The 27,215-nt window shown below is 42.8% G+C and overlaps 1 protein-coding gene across 1 annotated transcript in view; it reads left to right on the top strand.

The window, feature by feature from the left end:
- The window catches only part of ADCY8 (adenylate cyclase 8), a 209,477-nt gene that overhangs the window by 47,919 nt on the left and 134,343 nt on the right, over window positions 1-27,215 (top strand). The window contains exon 3 of the mRNA XM_055314450.1: window positions 25,116-25,246. Within this exon, the coding sequence (XP_055170425.1) occupies window positions 25,116-25,246 (131 nt within the window). The remainder of the gene's footprint in view (window positions 1-25,115; window positions 25,247-27,215) is intronic.

Raw genomic sequence — 27,215 nt, 5'->3', positions numbered from 1 at the left:
CAAAAGTCATGCATATCTTTGCCTCTGAAAGCCTTTTTCAAAGAGGAATAACAGGAATATATAGAAAATTCATCATAGAATCAACATATAATCTAAATTTATATGTTCTTGGGAATTCTATGTTCAACAGATGTATTAGTTCTATCATCTCAGGCACTCTTAAAAATGTTACATCTGTGGATACCCACTTGTTATATTAAGCTTGATGAAATAATAGTTTGTGAAATTATAAAAAAAGTGCTGCATTTTCTTCATCTTAACTTGATCAAATTGACACTAAAACATGGATCTTTGAAGTGAACAAAGCTGGCTTGGCGTGATCATGGGTGAGGCAGGTAGGTGCAACCAGCTGAAGCTCCAATCCCACTGCCATATGTCATTGCCAGGGGCACAGAGGAAACTACTGAATTTCCAGGCCCCACATGGACTTCACAGGAATCAGAAGGAGGAAATTTCTAAATGAATGTCTAGAACAATTATGCAAGCTCATAAGAGATTTATTATAGCTGTCCTGAATATCCCTGTAAAATAATTTAGAAAAATAACTTGAAATCACCTTGTGCACTCAACAGGAGTATCTCCCAGGACTATATGTTGTGTTCCTCCACAAAACAGAGCAGTTGCCAGCCTGGCCCGTCACTCTTTCCATGGGATGCATGCCAGTTCAGAGAATACTGCTGTATTAATAATTTATTCGACTGTTTTCGATGCTCTATTGCAAAGAGAACTGCAATTGGGGGTGAGATGTCTGGGAAGCTCAGGCTCAAATTTACTGTTTATGAAATATTAGAAATACTGAAAATGCTTGCCTTATCCTACCTATAAGACTTTCCTTCTTTTCTCATCCTTCAAGTTGAGTGTCTTGGAGTCACAGTGAGGACTATAGTCATCCCACATGGTAGAGGGACATTCCTCTGTCCTTTATAAGCTTTATTTTTATAAGCTGGTGGAAGGATGAAGAAAAGAATCCTATACAAAGGGGAGAACAAGAGACAGCTGGAATGTAATGTATAGTCACTGGAATTCATTCATAGCCATCTTACCTCCTAGTTGGGTCACCAAAGCCACTGAACCCTCTGCCCTGGTTCCTCAGCCCTACATGTGGAAAGATCTTTCTTTCCAGCTTTGTGTTTGCCTCAAGTAAAATAATGTGTATAAATCAATATGGAATTATAAGTCAGCAGGTGCCTGGGTAGCACAGTCATTTGAGCGACCGACTCAGGTTTCAGCTCAGGTCTGATTTCAGGGTCATGAGATCAAGCCCCACATTGGGTTCCACATTCAGCATGGATTCTGCTTGGGTTCCTCTCTACCTCTCCCTCTGCCCTGCCCCCCCCCCTCTCCTCTCTCTAATAAATAAAATCCTTAACAATTTATAAGTCAGCTCATTAAAAGAAAAGCAGTCTTTGGTGGAACATTCTTTGTTCTAAATTTACAGCAAAATATGCGATAGGTTGTTACAGACCTGTGCCCACGATTCTAATAATGTATTTCTGGTATATTGACCACCTCCTGGCCCCAGAGGCAGTAGCTAAAATAGCTGGCTCTGTATCATTCAATGCTAACATTTTGTCTTGGCTTCAGGTCTCCACTGTCCCTGACAACTTCCTGGGTGGTCAATGGGCAGAGAAGGCTTTCCAATCAGACTGCTCAGGATTTGACATCTTTGGTGAATTAGTTACTCTCTTAATGAGTTCGAGCAAACTCTGAGCTGTGGTTTCTGCATCTGTGGCATGGGAATAATACCCTTCCTGAGGAGGCACCTTAATGAGAAGTACTATGTGTAGTACTCTTGCTGCTCAGTGAAGAGTTTCTATTAGCATGATTGTGCATAATAATTTCTGTGAGTCAGCCAACATGGCTCAGTCCCAGGAGGACTCCTGTGGGAACATATCATGGACTGGTTTGTCTCAGTGGAAACCCCATGTAAAAGTTACTCATTTGGTGGGAAATCAGGATGGTGGTCTGCCTTAGGATTCCAGCAGCCAGAGCTCAGCATTAGGTTCCATGTCTGTTGAAATATCATGTGTCGTTAACAGATCTAATCTCATTTACCTCTTATCAGAGCTAATTATAATACTGTAACTTAGAAATTCTAGACCATGCAAAGGAGACACTAGAAGGTCCTAAGTGACAGCAGGTCCTTTTTCCTTGGGAAATTATCCCAGAGGACACTAAACTATATTTTTTTTATACTTACAAAATGCAGAATCAAGAGGTCTTATTCCAAAGAAACGTTCAAGTTTTGTGGGACTTTTCAAGAGCTGGCTTTATCTCATGGTAGGATACACAGGAAGTGTTTAAATGACTTAATTTGTTCAATCATGAATTAATTTATTTGAAGATCAATTATATGCCATGAACTTTGCTGCACATTGGAAACATAACGGTGACTAGCAGTTGGTTCCTAGTCCTTCAGAATTTACAGGTATGGAAAGGGATAGTTACACAGGTGCCTCGAGCAATAACATATGGGTGGTCAAATCTAGAAACAGGCTGATGGAAGGCTACATAAAAGAAATGATGCCTGAGTTGACATGTGAGTAGGATTTAGCTCAGTAGAGAAGCAATGAAGAATGCCACGTAAGGGTATAACCACACAAACATCCTGAAAGAAGGGAGAACACAGTTTGTTGGGACAGTTATGAGCACTCCTATGATGACTTCTCCCATCATTCCTTTATTTACTCATCCATCCATTCATCCATTCATGGTGGGGTTACAGAGACCAGTTAGTCTCAGTCTGTACTCTGGATTGGGCCTGGAGGATGAGTAGAACTTTAATTATTAGAAGAGAGGGAAGAAAGAATTAGTGAAGATACTGATGATATTATATATATGTGATGAAAGACAGCAACATACAGAAGTAGGCATTCTCGATGCCCCCTAGTAAAGTTGTGTACTTCCTCCAATGGCATACCACTGTGCTCACTTTTCCGTTCAATATATATTTATTGAATGTTAACTATACGCTGATGGTGCTCGATGTGCTATGCATGCCAAAATGAAGAAAATCCATTACACCTATGGAGCACTGAACCTCAGCCATTGCATACCTGTTACCCTGTTAGGGTAACTGACCACTTAAGAGTAACCCATGGCTCATTCCTCCATTTAGCCCACCAACAGTGCCTGAAAACCAGCATGGAATATATGGTTATAAAATGACTGAGATTGTCAGTATTTAATAGTGGTTACCAATAATTTTTCCAAAGAAAGTTGCCAAGAAGTAGCTAGAGGCTAACTGGCACATGAGCCCTGCTCCTTCTTGCTTAGCAGGTCCTACAGCACAATGAGATGCTTGAGGTCTGGGGAAGAAGGTTTTTTCCTTGGATAACATAAGGTTGCATGTGTAGGTCTCTGGTTTAGAGCAAGCAGGCAGGACAGATGAACAAATGTTAATACTTCGTGATCAATGTCTCTTCAAACTAAGTTTTTAACAAAGCTTCTTAAAGATGGCATCTCAACATCCTCCCATAGCAGCTGGCACAATGGCAGGCAGGAACTACTGAATGGGTCCAAATGTTGACGTGTTTCATTTAGACAATTGGCATCAAGAGGTTGAGCACATGTTGGCTCTTTCCTTTGAAGAGGCAAGGGCACTTTATCTTTAGCTGTAACTAGCCCAGCTCATGATAAACATCTCCTAGCTGGTCTCTTGGTCTCCAGCTCCTCTTCCTCCAGTCTGTTTTCCCTTCCAAATTCTGGTCTGGTTCAGAGCCAGTATAGGATAGAGGTTAAGAGCCAAACTCTCAACTTCTGGAAGATCTGTATTTCAATCCTGTTTTCTGTGCTTCCTGGCTGTGGAAATGTAGGTAAACTACTGCCTCTGGAGACCTTGATGTTGTGGGCGTAAGATGAACATGATGATGCTGCCTTCCTCCAAGGGTGGTGAGAATTAAGGATGAACACTTATTAGCCCGAGGCAGAGGATAATTCAAGCTATATTAAAGAGGATGCTGTGATTTTAATGACATTGATGTTACTTTTCCCTGCAAGAGTGGCCACATTCCCTCCAAGATAAAATCCAAACCCCCACACAAGGCCCAATAGGCCCTCCACCTTCTAGCACCCATCATCTCTCCCCAGACCTCCCCTCCCTCCACTCTTGTAATATCCTAATATGGCCATCAGATCCCGAATTGCTTTTTGACTGCCTTGCACTCTGTGATTCTCCCAGCCTGGAAAACCCACCTCCCTTCTACTGTATTCACCCTGAAAATTCTGCACCAACATCCCTTCCTCCATGAGGCTTGCTTTCATCTTTCCAGGTCGAAAGGAAATGCTTTGCTCCCGCTTCCAGCATGTCTTAAAGTTAACTCTGTTATAGAGCCTGTCACACTTGATGACGTTTGCTAGTCTGAGTTGCTCTCTGTCCTCCACAGCCGGTATGGACCACTTAAAGGCACCTGCTCTTTCCAATTCATCTGGTTCTCTGGCATTTATCCAGCACAATGGCTGGAATATAAGATCTTCTGATTAATGTCTATTTAACTCAGTTATATTGAATTCAAACTTTGGCTCCTGGTCTTCCTTCTGACCACATGAGGGTTATGTTGTAATAATTGTCCTATGTAAAAGTAAAGGGACCTGTGCCTCCCATGACCCCCATTAAAAATGGTGGGGAGAGGAGTTGTATCCAATTCAGGATAGACTGGGACAGGCCTAACACATGTCTTCTACAGACTTGTTAGGGACATTTTCCATCTAGAAGCTGAATCTTAGAACATCTGTCTTTGGGGAGCTGAATTATAATTATTGTAGTTACTATAATCCCACTTCTCCCAAATGATGCAATGGCCCATGTTTATTTTAAGTATTAAAATGCATTAATTGCTTTTCTTTTAGTTTGAGAATTATTGAAACCTGCTTATGGTAATCATGGCATTTTGAGGTGTCTCAGAAGCTCTGGGGGCACTGAAATAAAGTTTCTGATGATGCCATATGTTACAGCAGCATGAAGATTATTATTAAATGCAGCAGATGTTTTAGCTGTATTAAAGCAATTCTGCTTAACTTAAACATCTTTAGACAACATTGATATGAACTCTCGGTTTGGACAATAGTTTGGGTGAGAAAGATAGGATTTCTACTGAGTTCTGAGTTAAGTTTGATTCACATTTGTGCCCTACAGAATCTAGGGAATTGTTTTTATTTATTTTATTAAGATTTTATTTATTTATTTGAGAAAGAAAAAGAGAGAGAGCCTGCACATGAGCAGGGGGAGGCGCAGAAGGAGAAGCAGGCTCTCCACTGAGCAGGGAGCCTGATTGAGGACTCAATCCCAGGACCTTGGGATCATGAACTGAGATGAAAGCAGACACTTAACCAATTGAGCCACCCAGGCACCCGGGAATTGTTTTTAAAGTTACAGATAACTAAGTAAGGCAGAGCCTTGTCATTCATTCATTCATTCATTCACTCATTCAAGGTTGACCCAAAAATTCCAGAATCTTAGAATATTTGGAATTTCTGCTCCAACTTGCTGTCTTCTCATTATATCCCAAAAAACCTCTGGAGTCTCCTATCATCAAGCCATTTTTCTACTATTTTCCATCGCTTGCATTCAAGACTATTCATGTACCTTCCATCATGCTCATCCTTATCTGTAATTAGTTTATTTCATATTAACTATTCTCTAGTGTATACTGGAATGTTCTTGCTTTCCTAAACATTGTTATTACCTTTTTACACTCATGCCTTTGCTGCTGCTCTTCTCCCTACCTGTCCCAACACTCCTTCCATCCCTAAACCTCAGCCCTTTTTTAGAGTTCAGCTCAAATATCACTCTCCACAGAGACCCATTCTGTTCTCCCCAACTGCGACCTCTGTGACTGGTGTGAGTGTGTATTTCTTTAAGGTGTTAATCTCTTTCCACATTCAGCTGTGCCCTTTGCTTTATTTTTCCTTCTCCACTGTAAATTCATTGGAGATGGAATCTGTGTTTCATTTATGTGCTTCACAATAACTCTGGATCTAGAAAGGGAGAAGCCCAAGCTGGGAAGAAGAGCAGAGACAATGAACATAGTCATGAGTGTTGTGTTTTCCCAGTAGTCTCTTTTTTTTATTATTAAGATTTTATTTATTTAGGGATCCCTGGGTGGCTCAGCAGTTTAGCACCTGCGTTTGGCCCAGGGTGTGATCCTGGAGGCCCGGGATCGAATCCTACATCGGGCTCTCTGCATAGAGCCTGCTTCTCCCTCTACCTGTGTCTCTGCCTCTCAATCTCTCTCTCTCTCTCTCTCTCTCTCTCTCTCTGTCACTCATGAATAAAATCTTTGTTTTTATTTATTTATTCGTGAGAGACACAGAGAGAGAGGCAGAGGCATAGGCAGAGGGTGAAGCAACTCCCTGAGAGGAGCCCGACGTGGGACTTAATCCCAGGACCCTGAGATCACAACCTGAGCCGAAGGCAGATGCTCAACCACTAAGCCACCCAGGCATCTTTCCTGGTAGTTTTTATGCAAAAAATAATAATAATAATTGTGAATAAATAGATTTGGCAAATCCTCTAGGGTGTTCAGGGTCTTTGCCCTCCAAAACCAGTAGTCCAACCTCTCTTTGAGACTTAACAACGCTTCTTCCTGCATCTTTCAGGCCAGCTGCTCTTTCTCCTCTTCCCTTCACATTCATGACTTCACGTCGGCAGATTTCAGCCTCGAATCTAAAAAAAAATAAATGTCATTTCAAGGCATCTTCTTGATGGTCTTACTCCTGCAGGTTTCTCCACCTCCATGCTCTCCTTCTGTCCGTGTCATTTCCTTTCTTTTCATGATTTTACTTCCATTTCCCTCAGATATTTTGGGGATAAGAAGTGAAATGTTATTCCTGTCATCGTCTTCCCCCAGTATATAATGCTCTGCAACTGGGCTATCCATTTCCCTTGATATTCTAGAATATTCTGGAGCTGTGTTATTCAGAGACCACCAGCCACATAAGACTGCTGTGCAGTATGTGAGATATGGCTAGTGTGACTGAGCAATTGATTCTTACATTTTGACTAAATTTAAAAAGCCATTGAATCACCATTTTTGCCTCTGGTCTCCCATGTGGTGATTTACCATGACTTCAGCCATCAGCTTCTGGATTGTTCCAGGTCAGTATCTCTATCACCATATTCTTTCCCTGAGCTCCAGAAGCCTCTCCTCAGTATCCTGCTGGGCAGCTTCATCTGCATGTCCCGGTGGTATCACTGGCTCAGCCTATTCAGGAGCTTCTCACCACCATCCCCCCACCAAATGTACTTTCTTCCAATATGACACATTTTTTTGATGCAATCCATCCACATCAACCGTGACGCCAATTCCTTTGATGCTGTTTCCACCATGTATGTGCTAACTGTCCCTGTATTTATTTTTCTAATACCATTTAAGCTCTCCCGCACTGATTAGCTTTCTAATGAGTGCTAACCAGTTCCTAACTAGTGTGAACTCATCTATCAACCTGTAGTCACTCCACCCTGAGATTCCTCTTGAGAAAGAGGTTGTCTTCGCATTTTCTTTCTGCTCTATGAAATGGAAGACACTACCAACATATGACACCTACTGGAAATGCATGAAGCATGTGGCTAAGCTGTGGAATGACAATGGCTGCATTTTTCTACCCAGGACCACAGCTTCTTTCAGGCAGCCCTCTTCTCCAGCTACAGGATTTGCCAGTTTCCAAGAGTATTTGTAGAGTCACTCTTCCTAGCCTTCGGATATTGTACCATCCATTGTTGGGTTCCTTAAGACTTCATTAACGTCTCTGTTACCCTTTTTGAGGTACCAATTGTGTCTTTCCAGGACCCTGAATTGCATGTTCCTTAGCTCCCTTTGCATGAGATGCCCTGTTACCACCCCTTACCTGTGTACGTAAGGCAGTTTAGTAGAGCTAGAAAGATGAGGGGCTCAACCACCAGCCACATGTGGCTACTGAGCACCTAAAATATGCTTTGTCTAAATTGAAATATGCTGTAAGCATAAAATACATACCAGATTTTGAAGACAATATCAAAAGCAAAAGGAATGCAAAACATGCCCTTAATAACTTTTTAATTGTTGGTTACATATTGATGACTCATCAAAATAATATTTGAGCTGTTCTATTTGATCAAATAGAATATACTATTGACGTGAGAGTCCACTGTTTCTTTCTACTTTTTAAAATGTGTGCACTAAGGAATTTTACATGTGTCTCACAATATATTGCTACTAGACAGGGCTGCCCTAGATGCTCCTCCCATTTCTATTATATGACTGAGCAAGTTGTTGAACCACTTTGTGCATGAGCTTTCTCATCTCTCAATTAGTACTGATAATTCCTGCCCTAACCCATGGGGATGTTGAGAGACAATTACATAATGCCTGAAAAAGTGTTATTTCAACTGTAAAGAACTCTACAAATGTTAAAGCTATGCCTCTGAGAATCTCACCAACACCCCCTGTAGGGAGCTGATGCTCAGACTTCCCCTCTAGGAAGCTCCCTCTGCTCTTTCCAGTCATGAGCTGTGATTGGCACTGAGGTTTGTAGTTAGCAAAGAGTTTTCCACTTTGCCTGGTGTCGTGATTAGCACCATGATTCCCTGTAAGCGCTGCTAAGATTCTGAGCAGTTGAACAGAGACTTAGTGTTAATGGCCTTGACTCTTCTAGAATAGCTGACTTCATTCAAGGTTTTCTGTTTACTTCTTGTGGGTGGAAAACCAACTCTTGTATTCCATCTGGCTGCCTGATTCTCTGTGATCTTCCCAGGACATTATTTGTATTTTCTGATGTGGTGGAAAGAGTGTGAACTTTGAAGAAAAAAAACTTGGATTTGATTGCTGGTTCCAGCTCCACCTCTGGGTCACCTTGGGTGTGTATCCGTTAAACTCTCTGAATTTTGGATATTTCATCCAACAGAAATGATAATCCTTATATCTAAAGGTGGCTGTGAGGAAATCCAGCATATGGGTGAAAGTTGGAGGCCACACTTCGGTTCTTGAACCTTTGGACCCCCTGGGTCATATTCTGACCTTTAATAGCAGAACACACTGTGATTCTAGTAACTATAGTTTTTCCTCTTGCTGTTCGTGTTCTTACCCATATTTTCCATCCCTGGGCAGTACTAATTTTAAATACTCCTCCTATTCAAAGAGAGGCTATCACCCTACATTCATTTGCATACAATTAACATTTTCAAAGGTAGTTCAGATAGAAGGAATCCGTCACCATCACTGCCCTTAATACCTTTAATCCTGCCTAGAGAAGATGAGGAGCAGCCAGAGAGCCAAATGGGCCTCTTTTATCTCACAAACCCGTCTAGGGAATTTTGACTAAAGAAATTGAAATTGGAAACCTGACACAGCCCAACTATAAAATGCCAAAGGGAGGGCATGCTCGGTTGCCTGGATATAGTTGAAGGCACATCTCAAAAGTGGTAGTAGAATAGAGCAGGGGAAAATAGAATAATTGTTTTTAAAAAACGATTCATGCCTAAAATAGCTTATTTCAGCTGGATTTGAGTACAGGTCCATTGATGGGAATTCTGTATCGTCTGTTTTGTATAAACCACAGGCAAAATGGATCCACCATAAAAGAAAACAGATAATTTAAAAATACTTTTAAGCAATCTGAGTACAGGGCCATTCTAGAATCGTTTGTGTTTGTTTCTAGTCTTTTGCAAATGTCTTGCCTCCCCTAATTTGAGAGCAATATTTTAGAAGGAAACTGAGTATTTCAAAGTGTTCAATTTCTTTTTCATAGAAACAAGCGCTTGTTTTCTTTCCACTCTAATATTTTGTTGTTTACACTATACTCAATTTAATTTGATGATAGCAATAGCAAGTACAACCAATATAAACAGATTTGTGAATAAACACTACTGCCTGTTCTTTAAGATAGGACATAAGTGAGGGAGCAGACATGGGTGGGTGGTGGATAGCCAGGGCACCCAAACTATGAACATATTGGAAGCCTCCATGGATCAGTTAAGTGAAGATCTACTATAACACAATGACATTTTAAAAATTTATTTATAAAAAATCAAAAGAATCCAAACTGATCTTTTAAAAATATTGAAACTACTTTTGATTAGCAAGCAGAGTCTACAAAGTTGAGACAGGCTGGTCTCGAGGCAAGAAGAAACAGAGATAGAGAGGAGAGACCTCTGGGGCAAGGGGCAAGTGCAAAAGGAGGCAGAGACTGGAATTGACAGATGTAGGACTCCATGTAGACTTGAGATTGGAGAGATGCACAAGCCAAGGAGCGCTAAGGACTGCCACCAGAAGCTAGGGGAGCAATATGGGGCAGTCTTTCCCTCAAAGTTCCTTGAAGGAGCCAACCTGCCTACACCTTGATCCCAGGCTTCTGACTTCGAGAACACTGAGAGAATAAATTGCTGCTGTTTTAAGCCACCTGATTTTGTGGTGATTAAGAATCTGATGCAAATTTCCACTGCCTTTAGAATCCAGTCCATTTCTTACCCTTCTCTTCACCTTAAACATTACCTGGATAGAATTAGCAGCAACTAGTCTTATATAACATTTACTGTGTGGTCCATGCTGTATTATGATGCTCTTTACATATATAAGTGACCCATCTTGAACAACACGGTGGGTCCATTATACGTGGATTTTTTTCAATAAATGCAGTACAGTACTATAAATGCATTTTCTCTTCCTTATGACTTTTTTTTAAGATTTTTTATTTATTTATTTGAGAGAGAGAGAGAGTGCACAAGCAGGGGGAGCGAGGCAGAGGGAGAGGGAGAAGCAGGCACCCTGCTGAGCAGGGGCTCAAAGCAGGGCTCAATCCTAGGACCCTGGTATCATGACCTGAACTGAAGACAGACATTAATCAACTGACCCAGGCGTCCTGGAAAATTTATTTCCGAGAAAACACCTACAGTGTTTATAGGCAACTTAGTTGCTGCATGACAGTAGAGTCAGACAGACCTGGTTTTGAATCTCAGCTTTGCACCTCAGTAACTGTGTAAACTTGGACAAGAATGCCACTCGATGTGGCTTTTCCTTATCTGTTAAATTGGAATAATCTGATGTACTTCACTGACTATCGTGAGATTTACTTGAAATAAATGCTTGTGGCATGACTGAGGAACAGGCACCTATGGGTCCTCATTTCCCCAGCCCCATGTCATGACTAAGTGTTCCAAAGTGCAGGCTTCTTGTTTCCATGACAGAGCTAATGGAGTGGAGCCATCGGGAAGTCCACACATCTTGGAATCCCCACAGGCTGTATGTTCTTTGGGGCCAGAGTCTGATTCAGCTCCCAGGAACACATGAGCCTGGCACACATCACGCATGATTACTGCTTATTGAAGGAAATTGAATTGAGTAAACAGAGACAAATGTGCTTTTTTTTTTTTTTTTTTTGGTATGTAATAGGAAAGTAGAGAGATGTGTGGTGTGACATTTGCAAATGTGGAGTCAGAAGGACTTCCAGAGTGTACATAATTTCTCCTGGCCTGATAGATTTTAGAAAAGATTTTTGAGTATTGATTAAATTATAAAATGCCTTCCTTCTCCCCTGCCCCTTTCCACAGTTACACATGAGTACTTTTCATATCCATGGGCCCTGGAGGAGGGTGAAATCCTCTCTGGAGACATTGATGTTCCTCTCCTAGACCTCGTGGACCAGCTTCCCAGTCACTGTGAAGGGCAGAGATCAGGAAACCACTACCACCACAGCTTTTAGCTCTAGAGCCATGCCACCTTCTGGGTCCGCCCTGGCAAATGTGGATAGTGGCCACCTTCCTGACCACCACAAATCTTGTGACTAGACTCCAGAGCGATGCACTTAAAATTCCAATATCTCCATGACTACGACTGCCAGTGACAAAAAGCAGAAGTAGCTGGAAAATAGCCTCTGTCTCACTTCCACGTTCTAAATCTTGCAAGAGTACATCTAATTTGCAAACTGCAGATCCTACCCAGAGCTGCAGGATTTGGGGTAAATGCAGGAATTAACTTTGCAGGCTCTTTAATTCAGAAAGGGATGTTTGGGATCTTCTCACTCTTCAGACTGCACCTCCCAGTAAGAAGTACATTTTACCTGATGATCTAGTATGACAAAGGCATATATGTAAGATAGAGAACATACCCATGAAACCACACTTAACTCAGAGAAGATATCCAGGAAACCATTCTGATGTTTTTCTGTTTTTATTTATTTCATTTTTCAATGCTGTGTATGATCCACTAAATTTGATGACAGGCTCACAAACGTGTCACAAACTCCAATTTTTAAAATGCTGCGTGTGGTAGGGAAGACCCCTGAGGGCTAGGCCACCAAGCCCACCACACCCCTCGTATGCCATTCCAGCAGACTCTCTGGTCCCTCTGGCCAGAGCCTTTGTACGTAATTGTGATGCCTCAGGACCCAGGACCCCAAGGGGAAGCATCTGTCCCTCCTCCAAGGTGATGGCTACCACTGTTGACCATAAAGCACAGAAGTAGGGGATGTGGACAGCCTATCAAAAGACAATGAAGCAGAAGCATGCATGGTGCTTTGGTGGACCGGTGCTAGTTTCATTTACAGACAGGGGGGCAGCTTTGGAAGCTTGTGGCATATACACATCATCAAGAGTATTCAAAATAACACTGGCTTTCTGTGCCAAACGTACCAAATTTTTTAGTCTGGTACTTCGACTTACAGTTAGATTTCTTGGGCAAATTTTTTCTCATTTCTCAGCAAAATGTTGTTGTGGCTTATCCAAAAAGGCACATGTTGAAAATGGATGTTCTAATATATTATTTACACTAGATATAGTATCTAGTACCAAACGTACCAAATTTTTTAGTCTGGTACTTCGACTTACAGTTAGATTTCTTGGGCAAATTTTTTCTCATTTCTCAGCAAAATGTTGTTGTGGCTTATCCAAAAAGGCACATGTTGAAAATGGATGTTCTAATATATTATTTACACTAGATATAGTATCTAGTATTAGATGTTTATATTATCTAATATAAGCCTTCTTTTCTGGTCCATTTAAGAGGTTAAAGTGTAGAAAGGAAGGAATGTGGGGAAGGAAAGGTGACAGAAAAGCCATCAACCTTGGCAGAACGCCAAGTACATGAGCAACTCTGGTGTCACCTCCCCTTGAGACCCTCGCAGGACTGTGGACGGCTGCTTATCATTCCCATTGTCCAGATAAAGACATTGACACTCAAGCAAGATCACTCAGGTAGAAAAATGAACTCAAACCTCATGTGTCTTACATCAGAGCAAAACCTCTTCCTCCTCACAGGTAATGTGAAGACCAGGCTGGTGAATATGGGGACTCATTCCTGTGGTTTCCTAAATGCCTCCCTAGAGAAAACACTTCATTTTAAATGAACATAATATGTTCACCTCTGACTACAAAACAAGTTAATATATACAAATTGATACCTGAGAGAATATCAAAGTGTTTTGGTTCCATTGTTATATTTAAGGAATATCATTTTTCAGGCTTGGGAAACCATTCCAAAATAGATGCTTTGTATTTTTTAAGTTTTATTTTTAATATTGTCTTATTTCTGCTTTCGTTGTGATACCTTGCAAGTTATTTCGTCCCGACAAGGCCAAATGAATTGAAGTCTAAGTTTTGATCTTTCAGAGAGAGAGAGAGAGAGAGAGAGAATGGCAAATTGATCCCAGCCCTGTTGACAAAAGGAACAAAGTTTAACAAAACACATGAGAAAAACCATAAGAGACCTATATTAACCCATATACGCTGAAATTTCTGTTCTCCTGAAATGTTGGAAGAAAGGGATGTTCTATGCCATTGAATATGCCAATTAATACACAATTACCCTGTGAATCAACTGCTCTCGGTGATTTGTTTCCAGGGTTCTCAGACACTATTGAGAGGATTGTCATGAGGGCATTGATGTTTCATGGTCTCTCACTATGGACTGTCTTATTCGTTCTGAACTCACCTGTTTCCGTCTCATTCTCCTCTGAGTAGTCACCATTCCTCAATCCGATTATCTCTGAAAGATGCAGTGTGAGTCATTCATAAAGTGAATTTGCTGGCATTTATCAAGTGCCTACTATGTCCCAGACACTGTTCAAGGTTCTCAAGATACCACTAAGATCCTTGCTCTCATGGACTTGCAGGGAGATGAGAGAAGATAAGCAGTGAGCAGATGAACAAATGAATAACTGTGAACTTATTCATCATGATGAGTGCCATGATTATGGAAACTGATGAGAGGCAAGAAGAGCCTGGAGTGCTATTCCAGATGGGCTCAGAGGAACTGAGGTCTGTTGGAAAAGGCAAACCAAGCAGGGAACTGAAGCAAAAATATTCCAGGCAGAAGGAATACCTACTGCAGAGGCCATAAGATGTGAACAAGCTTGCCAAGGAGCAGAAAGGTTCATGTGCCTAGATGACAGTGGTTTTTGAGATGAGTGATGGGAAACTGGACCAAAGCATGTATCTGGGTCATGTGAATTTAGATTAGTATTGTTCATCCCAGTGGAGTTGTCAAGTAGGCACTTAGATGTAGAGCTTAGAGTCCAACAGAGAGGTTCAGGTTGAAATACAGTCTCTAGAGTGGGTCAACGTATGTACGGTATAAAAAGCCATGTCTCTAGAAGAGTTAATCCAGGCAAGTAGTGTAAACAAGGATAGGAAGAAACTCTGGAGTCCCCCAACATTAAAGGGGTGAGTAGAGGAGAAACAATCAGCAAAGATGTTAAAAAGGTAAAATAATAATAAAATGAAAACCATGCCAACAACAACAACAACAAATCAGAAGACCAGAGCGCATGGACTGGAACCAAAAATTGTTTCAAGGAGGAATAGTGGATGCCTCCTTTCAGTGGCTGCCAGAAGGTCAAGGAACATGAGACCCACATGTGACCCCTTCTTCCTAAATGTAGATAGAGTGACAGAAACCAGAAGATGCAAAGGAGAACATACTATATGATTCCACTATATGAAGCTCAAAAAACAGGAAAAACTCATCTATGTCACTGGGAGTTCTGACTCTCAACAGCTCAAAGCATTTCATCTTTCACATCTGTTATCCTAGCATCTTTTGGAACATGCAAGAGCCAGAGTGGTGCCCTGTGCTGGTTTTTGTTGTAATGCTGTTAATATTTTGTTGCAGTCATTTTCAGTCTCCCAGCCAACTAGACCACAAGCATGGTGAAGGCGGAAGAGAAGCCCTTCCCCTGCTTTGCCCAGTGAGGTGCACAGCAAAAAGCCTGACTCGCTCCTTCCTTAGTACCTGCTTGCTATGTAACAGTTTATCAGATGCATGAATGAGTAGCAGATGATATTCTGTGATAGATTACACAAAGAAGCAGAAAAGCTTGTGACAGGAGAGGCAGCCCCAGGTGGTCCACTGCACCCGAGGAAAAAATAAACTCTAAATCAGCTCCATAGTACAGAGCCTGGTATGTAGACCTCACTTGTTAAACATGGATCAAGACACCTGGGTCTGCCTTCAGGTGCGGCCATGTACTAATCTGTGCCTTCGGCACAGCTCTCTGGTCTCTCTGTGCCTCAGATTCCATATCTATAAAGTAAGTATAAAATATAATATGTATTATATATAAAATAGAAGTAGATTCCTCATGAGCTGTGATGATTACAAAACAAGATGATTCATGTACAGAGCTTGACACATAGGAGTGATCAACAAGAGTTGGTGGTAGCAGTGGCAGTGGACAAAATTATGTTTTGTTGATATGATTGCTATTCTTCCTTAGGCATTTGCTTTGTCAAATAGTGTGTTCCCTACTTGTTGAAGGAGTAGTGACTTGTTGGGGACCCAAAAGTGCTTTTTGGGGTGCTGTCTTGTTCTGCTTCCAGGTCTGGGTTCTGTTCAGAAGAGTATGTTCAGTTTGTGGAAATTCATACTGCTGTACATATAGGATATGAACACATTCCTCTATGTAAATAACACTTCACTACAAATAAGAAAAAGATACTTTAGTGGTTTCCCTTAGCTTTTTTCCCCCCAAAGATTATTTATTGATTGATTGATTGATGAGAGACACAGAGAGAGAGGCAGAGGGAGAAGGCTCTCCCTCTGAGAGAGAAGGAGGGAGGCTCTCCCTCTGAGAGAGAAGGAGGGAAGGCTGAGGGAGAAGCAGGCTCCTGATGTGGGACTCAATCCCTGGACACCGGGATGATGCCCTGAGCTGAAGGCAGATGCTCAACTGCTGAGCCACCCAGGTGTCCCTTCCCTTAGTTTTTAAGATGAGGTTACTCTTCCTTAGCACACAAGTGCCTGTAAGACCACCCCTTATCTTCTCTACCTTCAACTGTTTGAAATGCTGTGACTACACCATCTCTGTTACTTCCTCATGGCTTCACTCATACAGTTTCCTCTACTCAAATGCAAAACTCCGCTCAAGTACCACCTCTTCTGGGAAAACTTCCCTGACCAAGTCAAGATGTCCTTAACTGGACCCACAGTGTCCCTGATCTTCCATCCGTCACTGCATTTACCACCTTAATATCTTTACATACTTGTCTGAAGTTTGGTGAGGGTAGCCACTTTTTTTCATTAAATTGTGTCATTTTGTGTAAGAGCTTGAAAAATAATGAATGAATAAATAATGAATAAATAAATGGATGAATAATATTGAAAGGAACCCCTTTTCAGATTTATGATCATAGAGAGATGGAAATGGAAAAAGAACTGAAGATTCTTTACTACAGGTTACACGGGCTTCTCCTAGGATGTACATTCATTTCATGGCCAGTCTTGATTTTTCCCACTTAACTCTATTCTACAAGGTGCCCTCTAACTGAGCAGTGCTTTCACTTCTAAACAACCTGAACAAGAGTATGGAATGCAAAGGACATAGCTGTAACCAAAGTTTATTATTAGCGGGAAATAATAAACATGACAATGGCCACCTGTTAGCCCAGCTACAAGTGAGAAATATTTAGTAAGCATTTATTGGGTTCCTACTGTATACCACAGTATACACTATCCAGGTATACTGACTCACATGTTCAGCGACTCTGGCAGGAAAAACTGAGCTCAGAAAAGGGGCTTTCATGGAACCTCCCTATGTACCAGGTATTATTAGATTATCTCAATTCATTCAACACCCCACGAGGTAGGTGTTATCAGCCCAGTATCAAGAGATTTGGCTGTGTAATCACACAACTAGGAAGAGAGGGAGGAGCAGTACAGAGGTCCTTCTGCCTCTAAAATCCAAGTTCTCTCATCCGCTAGATGCCAGTTGTTAAGCAGAGAAGTGGGAGCTAGTTGAGTGTGTTGAGTATTTGTTGCGGGGGATCAGCAGATGCTGAAGGGAAGGGGCAGTGAGCTCCAAGCCTGGTCTTTCTCAGGTTAGAGAGAGAGAGATGCACGGCTCTTTCTTTACCATGCTCTCCCTTGCCCAAGCCCCACATGAGTTTTGAAAACCAGAAGCAGTTCTTTATCAAGCAATTTCCTTTTGGGACATGCTATGTAAGAGACAGCCTCGTGCGGCTCTGGAGTGGTTGAGAGTTTGAATGATTTGGGGCTAGGGAATGTGTCTGCATTTTTCCTAGAGCCTTGCCAGCAGGTGAGCAGTCTCTGCTAGCATTGCATATTGTTTCCACTGCAATGTACAGGGCCCATGTGTTGTTCTGTTGGTCCACCAGCATTCTGGGCACTACTGAAATGACCATAGTAAAACAGAAGACGGGACACTTTTGGGTTCTTGGGCCACTGTACAAGCAGGATATCTATCTATCTATCTATCTATCTATCTATCTATCTATCATCTATCTTATATATACATATATTTATAATTTAATATATAATTTATGTTTCTATCTTTGCATATATATGTTTATATACCATTTTTCCTCTGTTTTGTACTGTTTCATTCCCTGTGGAATTTCAAAAACTCTTTGGACAATTTTCCAGCCCATCTACAACATGGTACCTTCTTCCCTTGACCTCTCCAGCTCTCTGGATTGCTCTCTTTGCCCATTGCAGTGGCCTGCATTCAGATCTGCTCTGCTTGCTGGAGATGTGACAACAACTATGTCATCCATTTTCTGTCTGTCCCCTCACCCTGAAATCCATTCTCTGTAGTCATGCAAATAATGATGTCACCTCCCACCTCTTCTCTCACTTAAAAAATCACTGGCTCCCTATTCCCCATTAGCTGAAGACCAGATTCCTTGCCATATGATACAAGGGCCATTCCAAATTGTTTCCAGTGGAATTCTCAAGTCTCAGTTCTGACCAGTCCTTTGCAAGGAACCTCAACCGGTGAACTCACCAGCAAATTTGCTGTCCTCTGTCCAACCCCTGGGTCTTTGCTCATCGCCTGAATGATCTTCCCTCACTCTCACTGTCGACCTCCTATATTTTTTTAAGACATCATAATATCCAGTAAAGCCCCTCTGTGAAGAAGGCAAAGCAAAGTTCAATGCTTGCCTTTACACCTCAGAAAACTCAGATTCAGAGAGATTAAGGAGCTGGCTCAAGATCAGACAGTGAGGAAGCACATGCCAGAAAGAGACGCAAATTCGGGTCTTCTGATTGTGATTTCCAACCTATCTATCAATGTCTCTTTATTGAAAACTACGCAATGCTTAGTGTTGTGTGAGAAAAGTGGCAAGCCTTATGTGAAAGGACCTCTCAGCACACTCTAAAAAGACTGAAATCCTGAAGCCATAAGAAGTGCTTAAAAGAAAGATTTTTCAAGAGATGCTTCTTGGCAGCATATTGAGCACCTAATGTCTTCTGCATAGCAAATGTGCTCTTGATCCCTCACCTTTGACTAAATTCCTTTCAGGAGAGCTCAGCATCATACCTGAGCATCACAGTGCCTGTGGTTTATTATCATTGTATTGCCAGAGCAAAAAAAAATGCCTCCCTTTTTATTTAATAACGTTAGAGTTGTTGATACAAGAGGTGATCCTCACCTAAAGATAAGCGTGCTTGTGCTAAGCCTTGGTGAGGGCAGGACTGGTGCCAAAGGCATGCATTGCCCAATGATGGGTCAAAGAGCCAATGATTGTGGGGAGGACAATAAGCTGGGTGCTCTGCTAAGTGGATGCCTGGGGAGTGGAGGGGAGCATTTTGTCACTGATGTCATTTCAGCCAGTCGACGAATGGTGATAATAATAAAAGGCAAAGCAACATTTAGTCCTCTTACTATTGTTTTAAATTCTTATATTGCACTTCCTCCCCTGACTCTCAGGGCATGGTGCCGCTGCCAAGCATGTTGATCAAATGTATCTCACTGGGTCCTGAGGATAACCCCAGAAGGGAGCTAGAGCTACTATCACCATTTTGCACATGAAGAGAATAGGCTTGGAAACGTTAAGTCACTTCCCTATGGACACACATCTAAGTTTCAGGATCTGAGCTGTGGTCTGTGAAGGCGGGGCCTTGGTTCTTGTGTGCTGACTGCTCCCAGGATATAGGCATTCAGCAAATCAAAGAATGAGGCAAATCAAAGAATGCCTAAGTATTACCAGGTCTTGGGGTGCCTGGGTGGCTCAGTGGTTGAGCATCTGCCTTCAGCTCAGGTTGTGATCCCGGGGTCCTGGGATTGAATCCCTCATCAGGCTCCCACAGGAAGCCTGCTTCTCCCTTTGCCTATGTCTCTGCCTCTCAATCTGTGTGTCTTTCATGAATAAATAAATAAAACCTTCAGGAAAAAAAAAAGCATTATCAAGTCTTGCCAAAGCAATTCCATGTTCACACAAACAGCAACACTCATTCTTACTTATTTAAAAATTTTAATTTAACATCTAATTAAATAGAGTGAGCGCACTAACAGCTAAACCAACATAATTGCATTTGGTAGTAAGCCCAGTGACTCCTGGCCAGCACAGGGCTACATACGGAATAGAAGTTGTGGGCATTTAGAGAGCTCCCTATGAGTACCCAGCTGACAGGTGTGAAGAAGGGTCTAGAAAAAGCAGAAGCACTGAGTCAGGTAATCTAGGGAGTTGGTAGGTGGAGGTCAGCCAGGAGAGCTGTTACTGAATTACAGTGGTACAGGTACTGGTCCAGAGGCTGGTGCAGGTTGTAGATAGAGCAGAAACAGGCAGGTCAACGCAGCATGGTAGGATTCAGGGGGAGCTTTACAGAGGTGGTGTCACTTCAGCAGACCAGATAGAGAAGGAATTCCAGGGGCAGGTCCAGTATGATCAGAGGAACATGATCATATTGAATAGCTGCCTGTTTTAGAACCCTTGGGTGGCAAGTCCCTATGCCAGTGATGAGTATATGCCTTCCTCTGAGACCAACTACCAAATGTCTAGTCTCTGCAGACTCCAGTTCTCATCACTTGCTCTGTGTCTTTCTCTGAGTCTGGATGACAAACTGAGTAGAAGCCCAGCCTCTCCTCCTTTACCTTGGCAATTCTTTCAAGGCTCCCAAGACCTCATCTGTGGCTTATAGTGCAGTCTGTCCCAAGTCACTGGGTTATCTGTCCACACTGTTGGTGAAAGCCTGCTCCTGACTTACTGTCAGTGCTTGTCAAACTCCTGCCGGCCACCTCTCTGATACCATGACTGTCACTTCTTGTGTCTGTCATCTCTGAAACTGAGCCTGTGAGCCCCTCATGGAATTCAGGACCACATCTGCTTGTTCACTTCTATATTCATCGCAGCTGACATACTTGTCTACAGTAGAATCTCAGTAAAAATGTGAATGAGTGAATTTCAAAAAATACTGTATCCCATAGCCTCAGTACATGCTGTCCTTCTGTGCCTGCGGCACCTTCTCTAGTTTTCTATAGGATTGCTTCCTTCTCTCCTTTAGCTTTCCGTGTAGGTCACCATGCAGAGTCCTTCACTGACCATTCTCTAAAGCAGCCACCAGCTCCCCTGAATCTCTCCCAAGGTCCATTTAGTAGTTCTACAACACTGGCTCTCCAGAGGCAAGTGCCATGCCTGTTCTTGTTTTCTGCTGATTCTCCATGCCCAGCACTGTACCTGTCACATGGCACCTACTCCTTGACAAGGCAACTAAATGGACAAATGGATAAATTACGGTCCAAGTTTCAGTGAAAAAAGAAAACATAGGCTTGAGTCTTCACCATGTGCTTGCCAAGTGCATGACCTTGGACTGTCCTATTTCCCCTAAACTCTTTGTATTTCAGTATCCTTGTATATAAAATGGGATGAAAATTGTAACTTGCTACCTCCTATGATAAATATGAGGTTTTTGATTGGATCCTGAGTACAAAGCATTTGGTGTGCTACAGTGTGAGTGGTCAGTGAAAATAAGATACTGTCTGTAACCCCAGATATATGTCTCTTACCTTTACTGCAGTTAACACCTCTTTGCCCACAGTAGAGACAGGTCTGGGAGAGATCTCAGTTTATAAGTCTAGGGGAGTGGTGAGTTCTTTTTGAAGCCCTTAGGAGTCCCTGCTGTGTCTAAGCCCAGAAATGCTGCCTGCATGGAGGCCTGCCCTGCTACCTTACTCTCCCCCAGGACAAGCATCTGCATAAGATAAAGCTCCTGAATCCTTCACTGTTTTTCACCTGGACATCCCCCCAGGGGTCACTGTAGCAGTTGATGCCCATGAAACCATTTGGATGATGACGTGAATAGAACGTGTTATGTGAGCTGAGAGGAAGTCTGGGCAGGAGCCAGTGGTACACTTTGAATCAACCCGGGGCCCTTTTCATTGCAGATGGAAAACACTCAGGGGAAATAAAAAGATGTGCAGAATATGAGCACAAAGGCCACCCAGGCCACAGTCTGGCTCCAGGAAACACTCTTGTACTTCTGATCTCCAAAGCCAGAGAATCAGATATTGTGCCTCCGCAGGAGCTGGAAATTGTATTAAGGAGTGAACTTTCTCATTTTCTTTCTGATTGTATTTTCGGGGGACTTCAGTGATGTTTCTCAAGCAGTGAACAGATCTGAGGGAAACGAAAGTATTGAAAATGGACTTCTGTATGTAGACCAGGCAAATTCCCATCATCTTGCATAAAATGCTTTACAAAGGGAGGAGCAGGTACTGGTCAGTTTCCAGTAGCACCACTGACCAGAGGCCGGCAAGTGTTAGTGCTGGAGAATGTTGCTATTAAAATTTTAATTTAAATTTTATAAAAGATGTTATTTATTTCAGTGAGAGAAAGAGTATAGTGCATGAGTATGGGGAGGCGGGGGGAAGGAGAAGTAGACTCCTGACTCGGGACTGGATCCCAGGACCTTGAGATCATGACCTGAGCCAAAGGCAGATACTTTTTTTTTTTTTTTTTTAATTTTTTTTTTTTTTTATTTACAATAGTCATACAGAGAGAGAGAGAGAGAGAGAGAGAGACAGGCAGAGACACAGGCAGAGGGAGAAGCAGGCTCCATGCACCGGGAGCCTGACGTGGGATTCGATCCCGGGATTCCAGGATCGCGCCCTGGGCCAAAGGCAGGCGCCAAACCGCTGCGCCACCCAGGGATCCCCAAAGGCAGATACTTAACTGACTGAGCCACCCAGGTGCCCCAAAATTAATTAACTTACTTATTTATTTATTTTTAAGGCCTTATTGATGTATTCATGAGAGAGGCAGAGACACAGGCAAAGGAAGAAGCAGACTCCCCATGGGGAGTCCAATGTGGGACTCTATCCCAGGACCCCAGGATCACAACCTGAGCCAAAGGTAGATGCTCAACCACTGAGCCACTCAGGTGCCCCCATACAAAAATTTAGTTCTAAAGTCTCCCATAAAAGCATTAATGTCATACTTAGAGGATTAAATGCACATTGCCACTCAAAGAATCTGTTCAGCAAGCAATCATCCTGTGCATGGACTCTGCTGGCCATAGTAGGGGATCCATTCATGAGCTGGGCACAGTTTCTGCCATCTGTGGGTTCACCATTTGTTTAGGAAGTATTTATTGAGTGCCTACTATATTTAGGCACTGAGTGCCCCTCAAACCCATGATTAGCACCTACTCCTGTCCAGCAGTGATGCATGAGCAGGACCATGGATACCTAAGAAGTTGGCAGATAGAGCTAATGAGGACAAAATGGACATGATGTAGGCCATTTGCAAGAACCATGCTTCTCAGTCCCACAATTAGACAGCTTTCTTTCTTTATTTTTTTTTAATTTTATTTAGTTTTTATTCATGAGACAGAGAGAGAGGCAGAGACACAGGCAGAGGGAGAAGCAGGCTCTTGAGGGGAGCCCGATGTGGGATTTGATCCCGGTACTCAGGGACCACAGCCTGAGCTGAAGGCAGACGCTCAACCATTGAACCACCCAGGCACCTCATGAAGTAGCTTTCAAGAGAGGAGAAACTGCATTGTATGAAGCTCTGTGGGCACTTCACTAATAAAGCCCTTTGCATAGGAACAGCAAGGAAGGAGGGAATTCACACCAGGCCTGTCACACATTTTATTTCTTGAATTCTCACAGCAACCCTGGGAAGTAGATAATTTTATTACTATTTACCAAATTAGGAAACTAAGTCACAGAGATGACCAAGCTCACTTAAATATACGTGACTATCAGTGATGGAGACAGAGTCCAAAGTCCAGTCTACCTCAAAACTCAGGGCTTCCCCCCACCCAAGAGTCCCATCAGAGAATATAACATGGTAAAGGACTGCCTCCTGGCACGGCCACTAGGTAACTATATAGGTCATGCAAGTAATTTAATCCCTCCTGGACACAGTCCATTCGATGGCAGTAATTATTTGTGCCTGCTTATTTTCAGGGTTTTGCAAACGAATAGTGAAAATCCTCAAGATCCATAAATAACTATGAAGATACGAGAAACGTTAATGATTGGAATCTACCTGTCTTAAGCTCAGCTTCCACACTGTAGCAAATTATACAACAAAGAGGCCAGATTTTTTACCACTTTCCACAACACAGGTCTTTTTAGGATTTAGGTCTTGTTGCTAGTTGACTAACTTGTTGTTTTGTTTTTATCTACCGTGTTGATCACAATGGAAGAATATTAATTGTCTACACACAGTCCAAAAAAGACTGAGACACACATGGGCTGTGTGTCTCATCTCCTCTCTTGATAAAGAGTTGGTGCCTCCAGAGGTGACTGGGTGGCTCAGTTGGTTAAGCATCTGCCTTCAGTTCAGGTCATGATCCTGGGGTTCTAGGATCAAGCCCGGCATTGGACTCCCTGCTCAACGGGGAGCCCACTTTTCCCTCTGCCTCTGACTCTCCTCCCTGCTCATGCTGTCTCACTCACTCTCTCTCTCAAATAGATAAATAAAATCTTGAAAAAGAAAAAGAAAAAAAAAGAGTGCCTCCTAACTCTTGCTTTGCTGTTTGTCCCCCATTTCAGTAATCGTAGCATGCTGTCCCCACCCACCAGACTCAGAGCCTGGCCATCCCCGTGGTCGCACTCTGTCTTTCTCCTACCATCCCAGCTGGCTGCTAGTCCTCCAGATCTGGTCTCAGCATCACCCCTCACCTGGACCACTGAGCAGTTTCCCCAGCTGGTCTCTACCTCTACCCTGGGTCCCCACCTCACATTCCCTTCTCCAAAGCATAGTCAGGGCAATGTGTTAAAATTTTTAAATTGAAAATTACATCAGTTTACATGATTCCTCAGCTTGGGACCACTCAGTGGCTTTCAGTTGTAGATGGAATGAGATACCAACATCTTCCATGGGCACTCGAGATCTGTCTACACCTGCAACCTCATTGCTTATTACTACACTCCTCTGTCATGGCCCTCCATCCATACCATTGCTTTTTTTTTTTTTTTTTTTTTTTTTTTTTTTACAATTGAACACTTGCTGTGTCCTCTCCCTGGACCTCTCTTCTTGCACTACACAGGGCTGGCTCACTCCAGTCTTTCAGATATCAGCTTGAAGATCATATCCTCAGAAAGGTGCTTTCTATCCTGATTTGAGTCACGTCATACTCTGATTATGACCTCCTCTTGCACAGCACTTGTCACATTTTGTGAATGTGTGTGGGTGCCTTTGAGTGGGCCTTACTGTTAGAATGTGTGTTCCACAATAGTAGAATCCCCATCCACTTGGATCACCACCATCTACTTGACCTCCCACACAGTGGCAAATACCATGTACTCAGTAGATACTGGTGGTGTTCAAGAATGGCATGAAGTTAGTAATTCCTCAAGAAAGTCAGTCGAGAACCCCATGCCTCCTGCCTGGTGCATGCACCATCTCAGACTTGCTGGTCAGCCTAACGGGACTGTCCCTCTCCTCTGCTCTATTCCAGGAACGGCTCGTTCTATCTGTGCTTCCTCGGTTTGTCGTCCTGGAAATGATCAATGACATGACCAATGTTGAAGACGAACACTTGCAGCACCAGTTCCATCGGATCTACATCCATCGTTACGAGAATGTCAGGTGAGAAACACAGCACCCTCACCCCAGCTCTGTGCATGATCAGGGTGTGTGCCTGGCTGCTCCCATTGGACTGCCGTGACTTCTGTCTGCTTGAATGTCAAAGCCTTTCTCCATGTGGTTGATTAATTCCTTAACCAGTGATTATTCATCACGGAGTTCATTTCCAAATTGAGGCTCGAGAAGAATGTCAGAGAAATGCAATTATGTTGGCTTGCCTGCCTTTATATTTTGAGGTGAAAAGCAAAAGCCTTTTACACTATGTTTGAAAAAATAATTTCAGAATGTGAGCTGGAGACCTCAAAGGCAATTACGTAGATCTTCTCCTTGTATCCCTATAACTTTCTTTAAAACAACATAAAAAAGAATTGTGGCTGATTTTTCTTTTGTGAACATATTTTTGGCCAACCCACCCATCCACCCGACTACCCACCCACCCACTCATCCATCCATCTACCTACTCTTGTACCTGCCCACCCTTCCACCCATTCACCCATCCATCCCTTCAGCCATCCATCCATTAGTGTCCTCTCTATGCCCAGCACTGCCCTGGACAGTACGGTGTGTACTGAAACATCAAAGGTGGGGGCTCCTTGATGAGACAGAGTAGCTTTAAAGTTCCATCTCTACCTCTTCCTTATATGTAACCTTGGGCAATTTACATACCTGAATCTCAGGACCCTTCTCTGTAAGGTGAACATTTTAATAAAAACCACCTTGCAGGGGTTTATGCAGATGATGTAACTGAAGATATATACAAAGCATAGAATAGGAGTAAGCATACAGTAGAACACTGGGCATATTGTTGATGGTCTCAGACATGTTTCCTAATTATAAGCTGAAAGAACCTAGGAAGCCTGGGTGGCTCAGCAGTTTAGCACTGCCTTCAGTGCAGAGCGTGATCTGGGGACCCCAGATGGAGTCCCACATCGGGCTCCCTGCATGGAGCCTGCTTCTCCCTCTGCCTGTGTCTCTGCCTCTCTCTCTCTCTCTCATGAATAAATAAATAAATAAAATACTTTTAAAAAATAGGCAGAAAGAACCTAACCTTGGTTGGTTTAAAAGAATTAGAAAGGCTGAGTAGTAGCTCACACAGTAATTGGGGAAGGATGGAGAGGCAGGCTTAGCAAATGGGCCAGAATCAGAGCAGAGCGCTAGACCAGTGAGGACACTGCCTCCACTGTTTCTGAAGAATCCACTGCTTGTGCTACTAGCTCTGTCGCCTTCCCCAACATAGCTACCACCTCTTGGATTGCTCCTGCAGTCCCCCAGGATCTGGATGTGACTGCCTCTGCCCTGCAGTCACTCCCTGCTCCCCCTGCCTTTTTGCAAGGCAAGGTAAAGCCTGGGGCAGATGTGTCTGATTGGTTTAGACCAGTCACTCATCAGAAGTGCCTGAAAAGCAGATTTCTGACACTTTCAACTCGTCCAGTAGAATTATATCTCCCTCCCACTAAATATCATGGGGTGAAAATCCCCAAATGTAGGGGAAAATTTACACGTTAAACAGCTCTTAAACTAACCAGTGTACCCGTTAGTCAGAGGAAGAGCAACTTTCCTTCTTACCAGCTTCTCTAGGCATTCACTTGGCATGCTGGGGCACTCATTTGAAAGGAAGTCCAACAGAAAGCATGATTCTGATCCAGTGAGTGTATCCATAGAGGTCATTATCAGAGTTTTGTCCAAGAGTAGAGCTACACTGGGTATAAATGCCTGGGTTGGCAACACAGCCTTTGTCATATAGCCACTCCCATGAAAGATACTCCCCAGATCCACAAATTGGTCCCATCGACAATGAAGACTCATCAGTATCAGTGTAGGTAATGGGCTCAGGGATGTATCTATAATTATCACACAGTGATAGAACACAGTGGTGTTCTATTTTTAAAGTAAGCAAAGGGTGCAAATGGATCATAAAAAGAGGAAGACCTAGAGTGAGGGAGGAGAGATGGGGATATAGATTCTGGGATCA

This window comes from Nyctereutes procyonoides, unplaced genomic scaffold (genome assembly GCF_905146905.1).
Source record: "Nyctereutes procyonoides isolate TBG_1078 unplaced genomic scaffold, NYPRO_anot_genome, whole genome shotgun sequence".
NCBI classification, from domain to species: Eukaryota; Metazoa; Chordata; class Mammalia; order Carnivora; family Canidae; genus Nyctereutes; species Nyctereutes procyonoides.
This window is presented reverse-complemented; position numbering and strand designations above follow the sequence as displayed.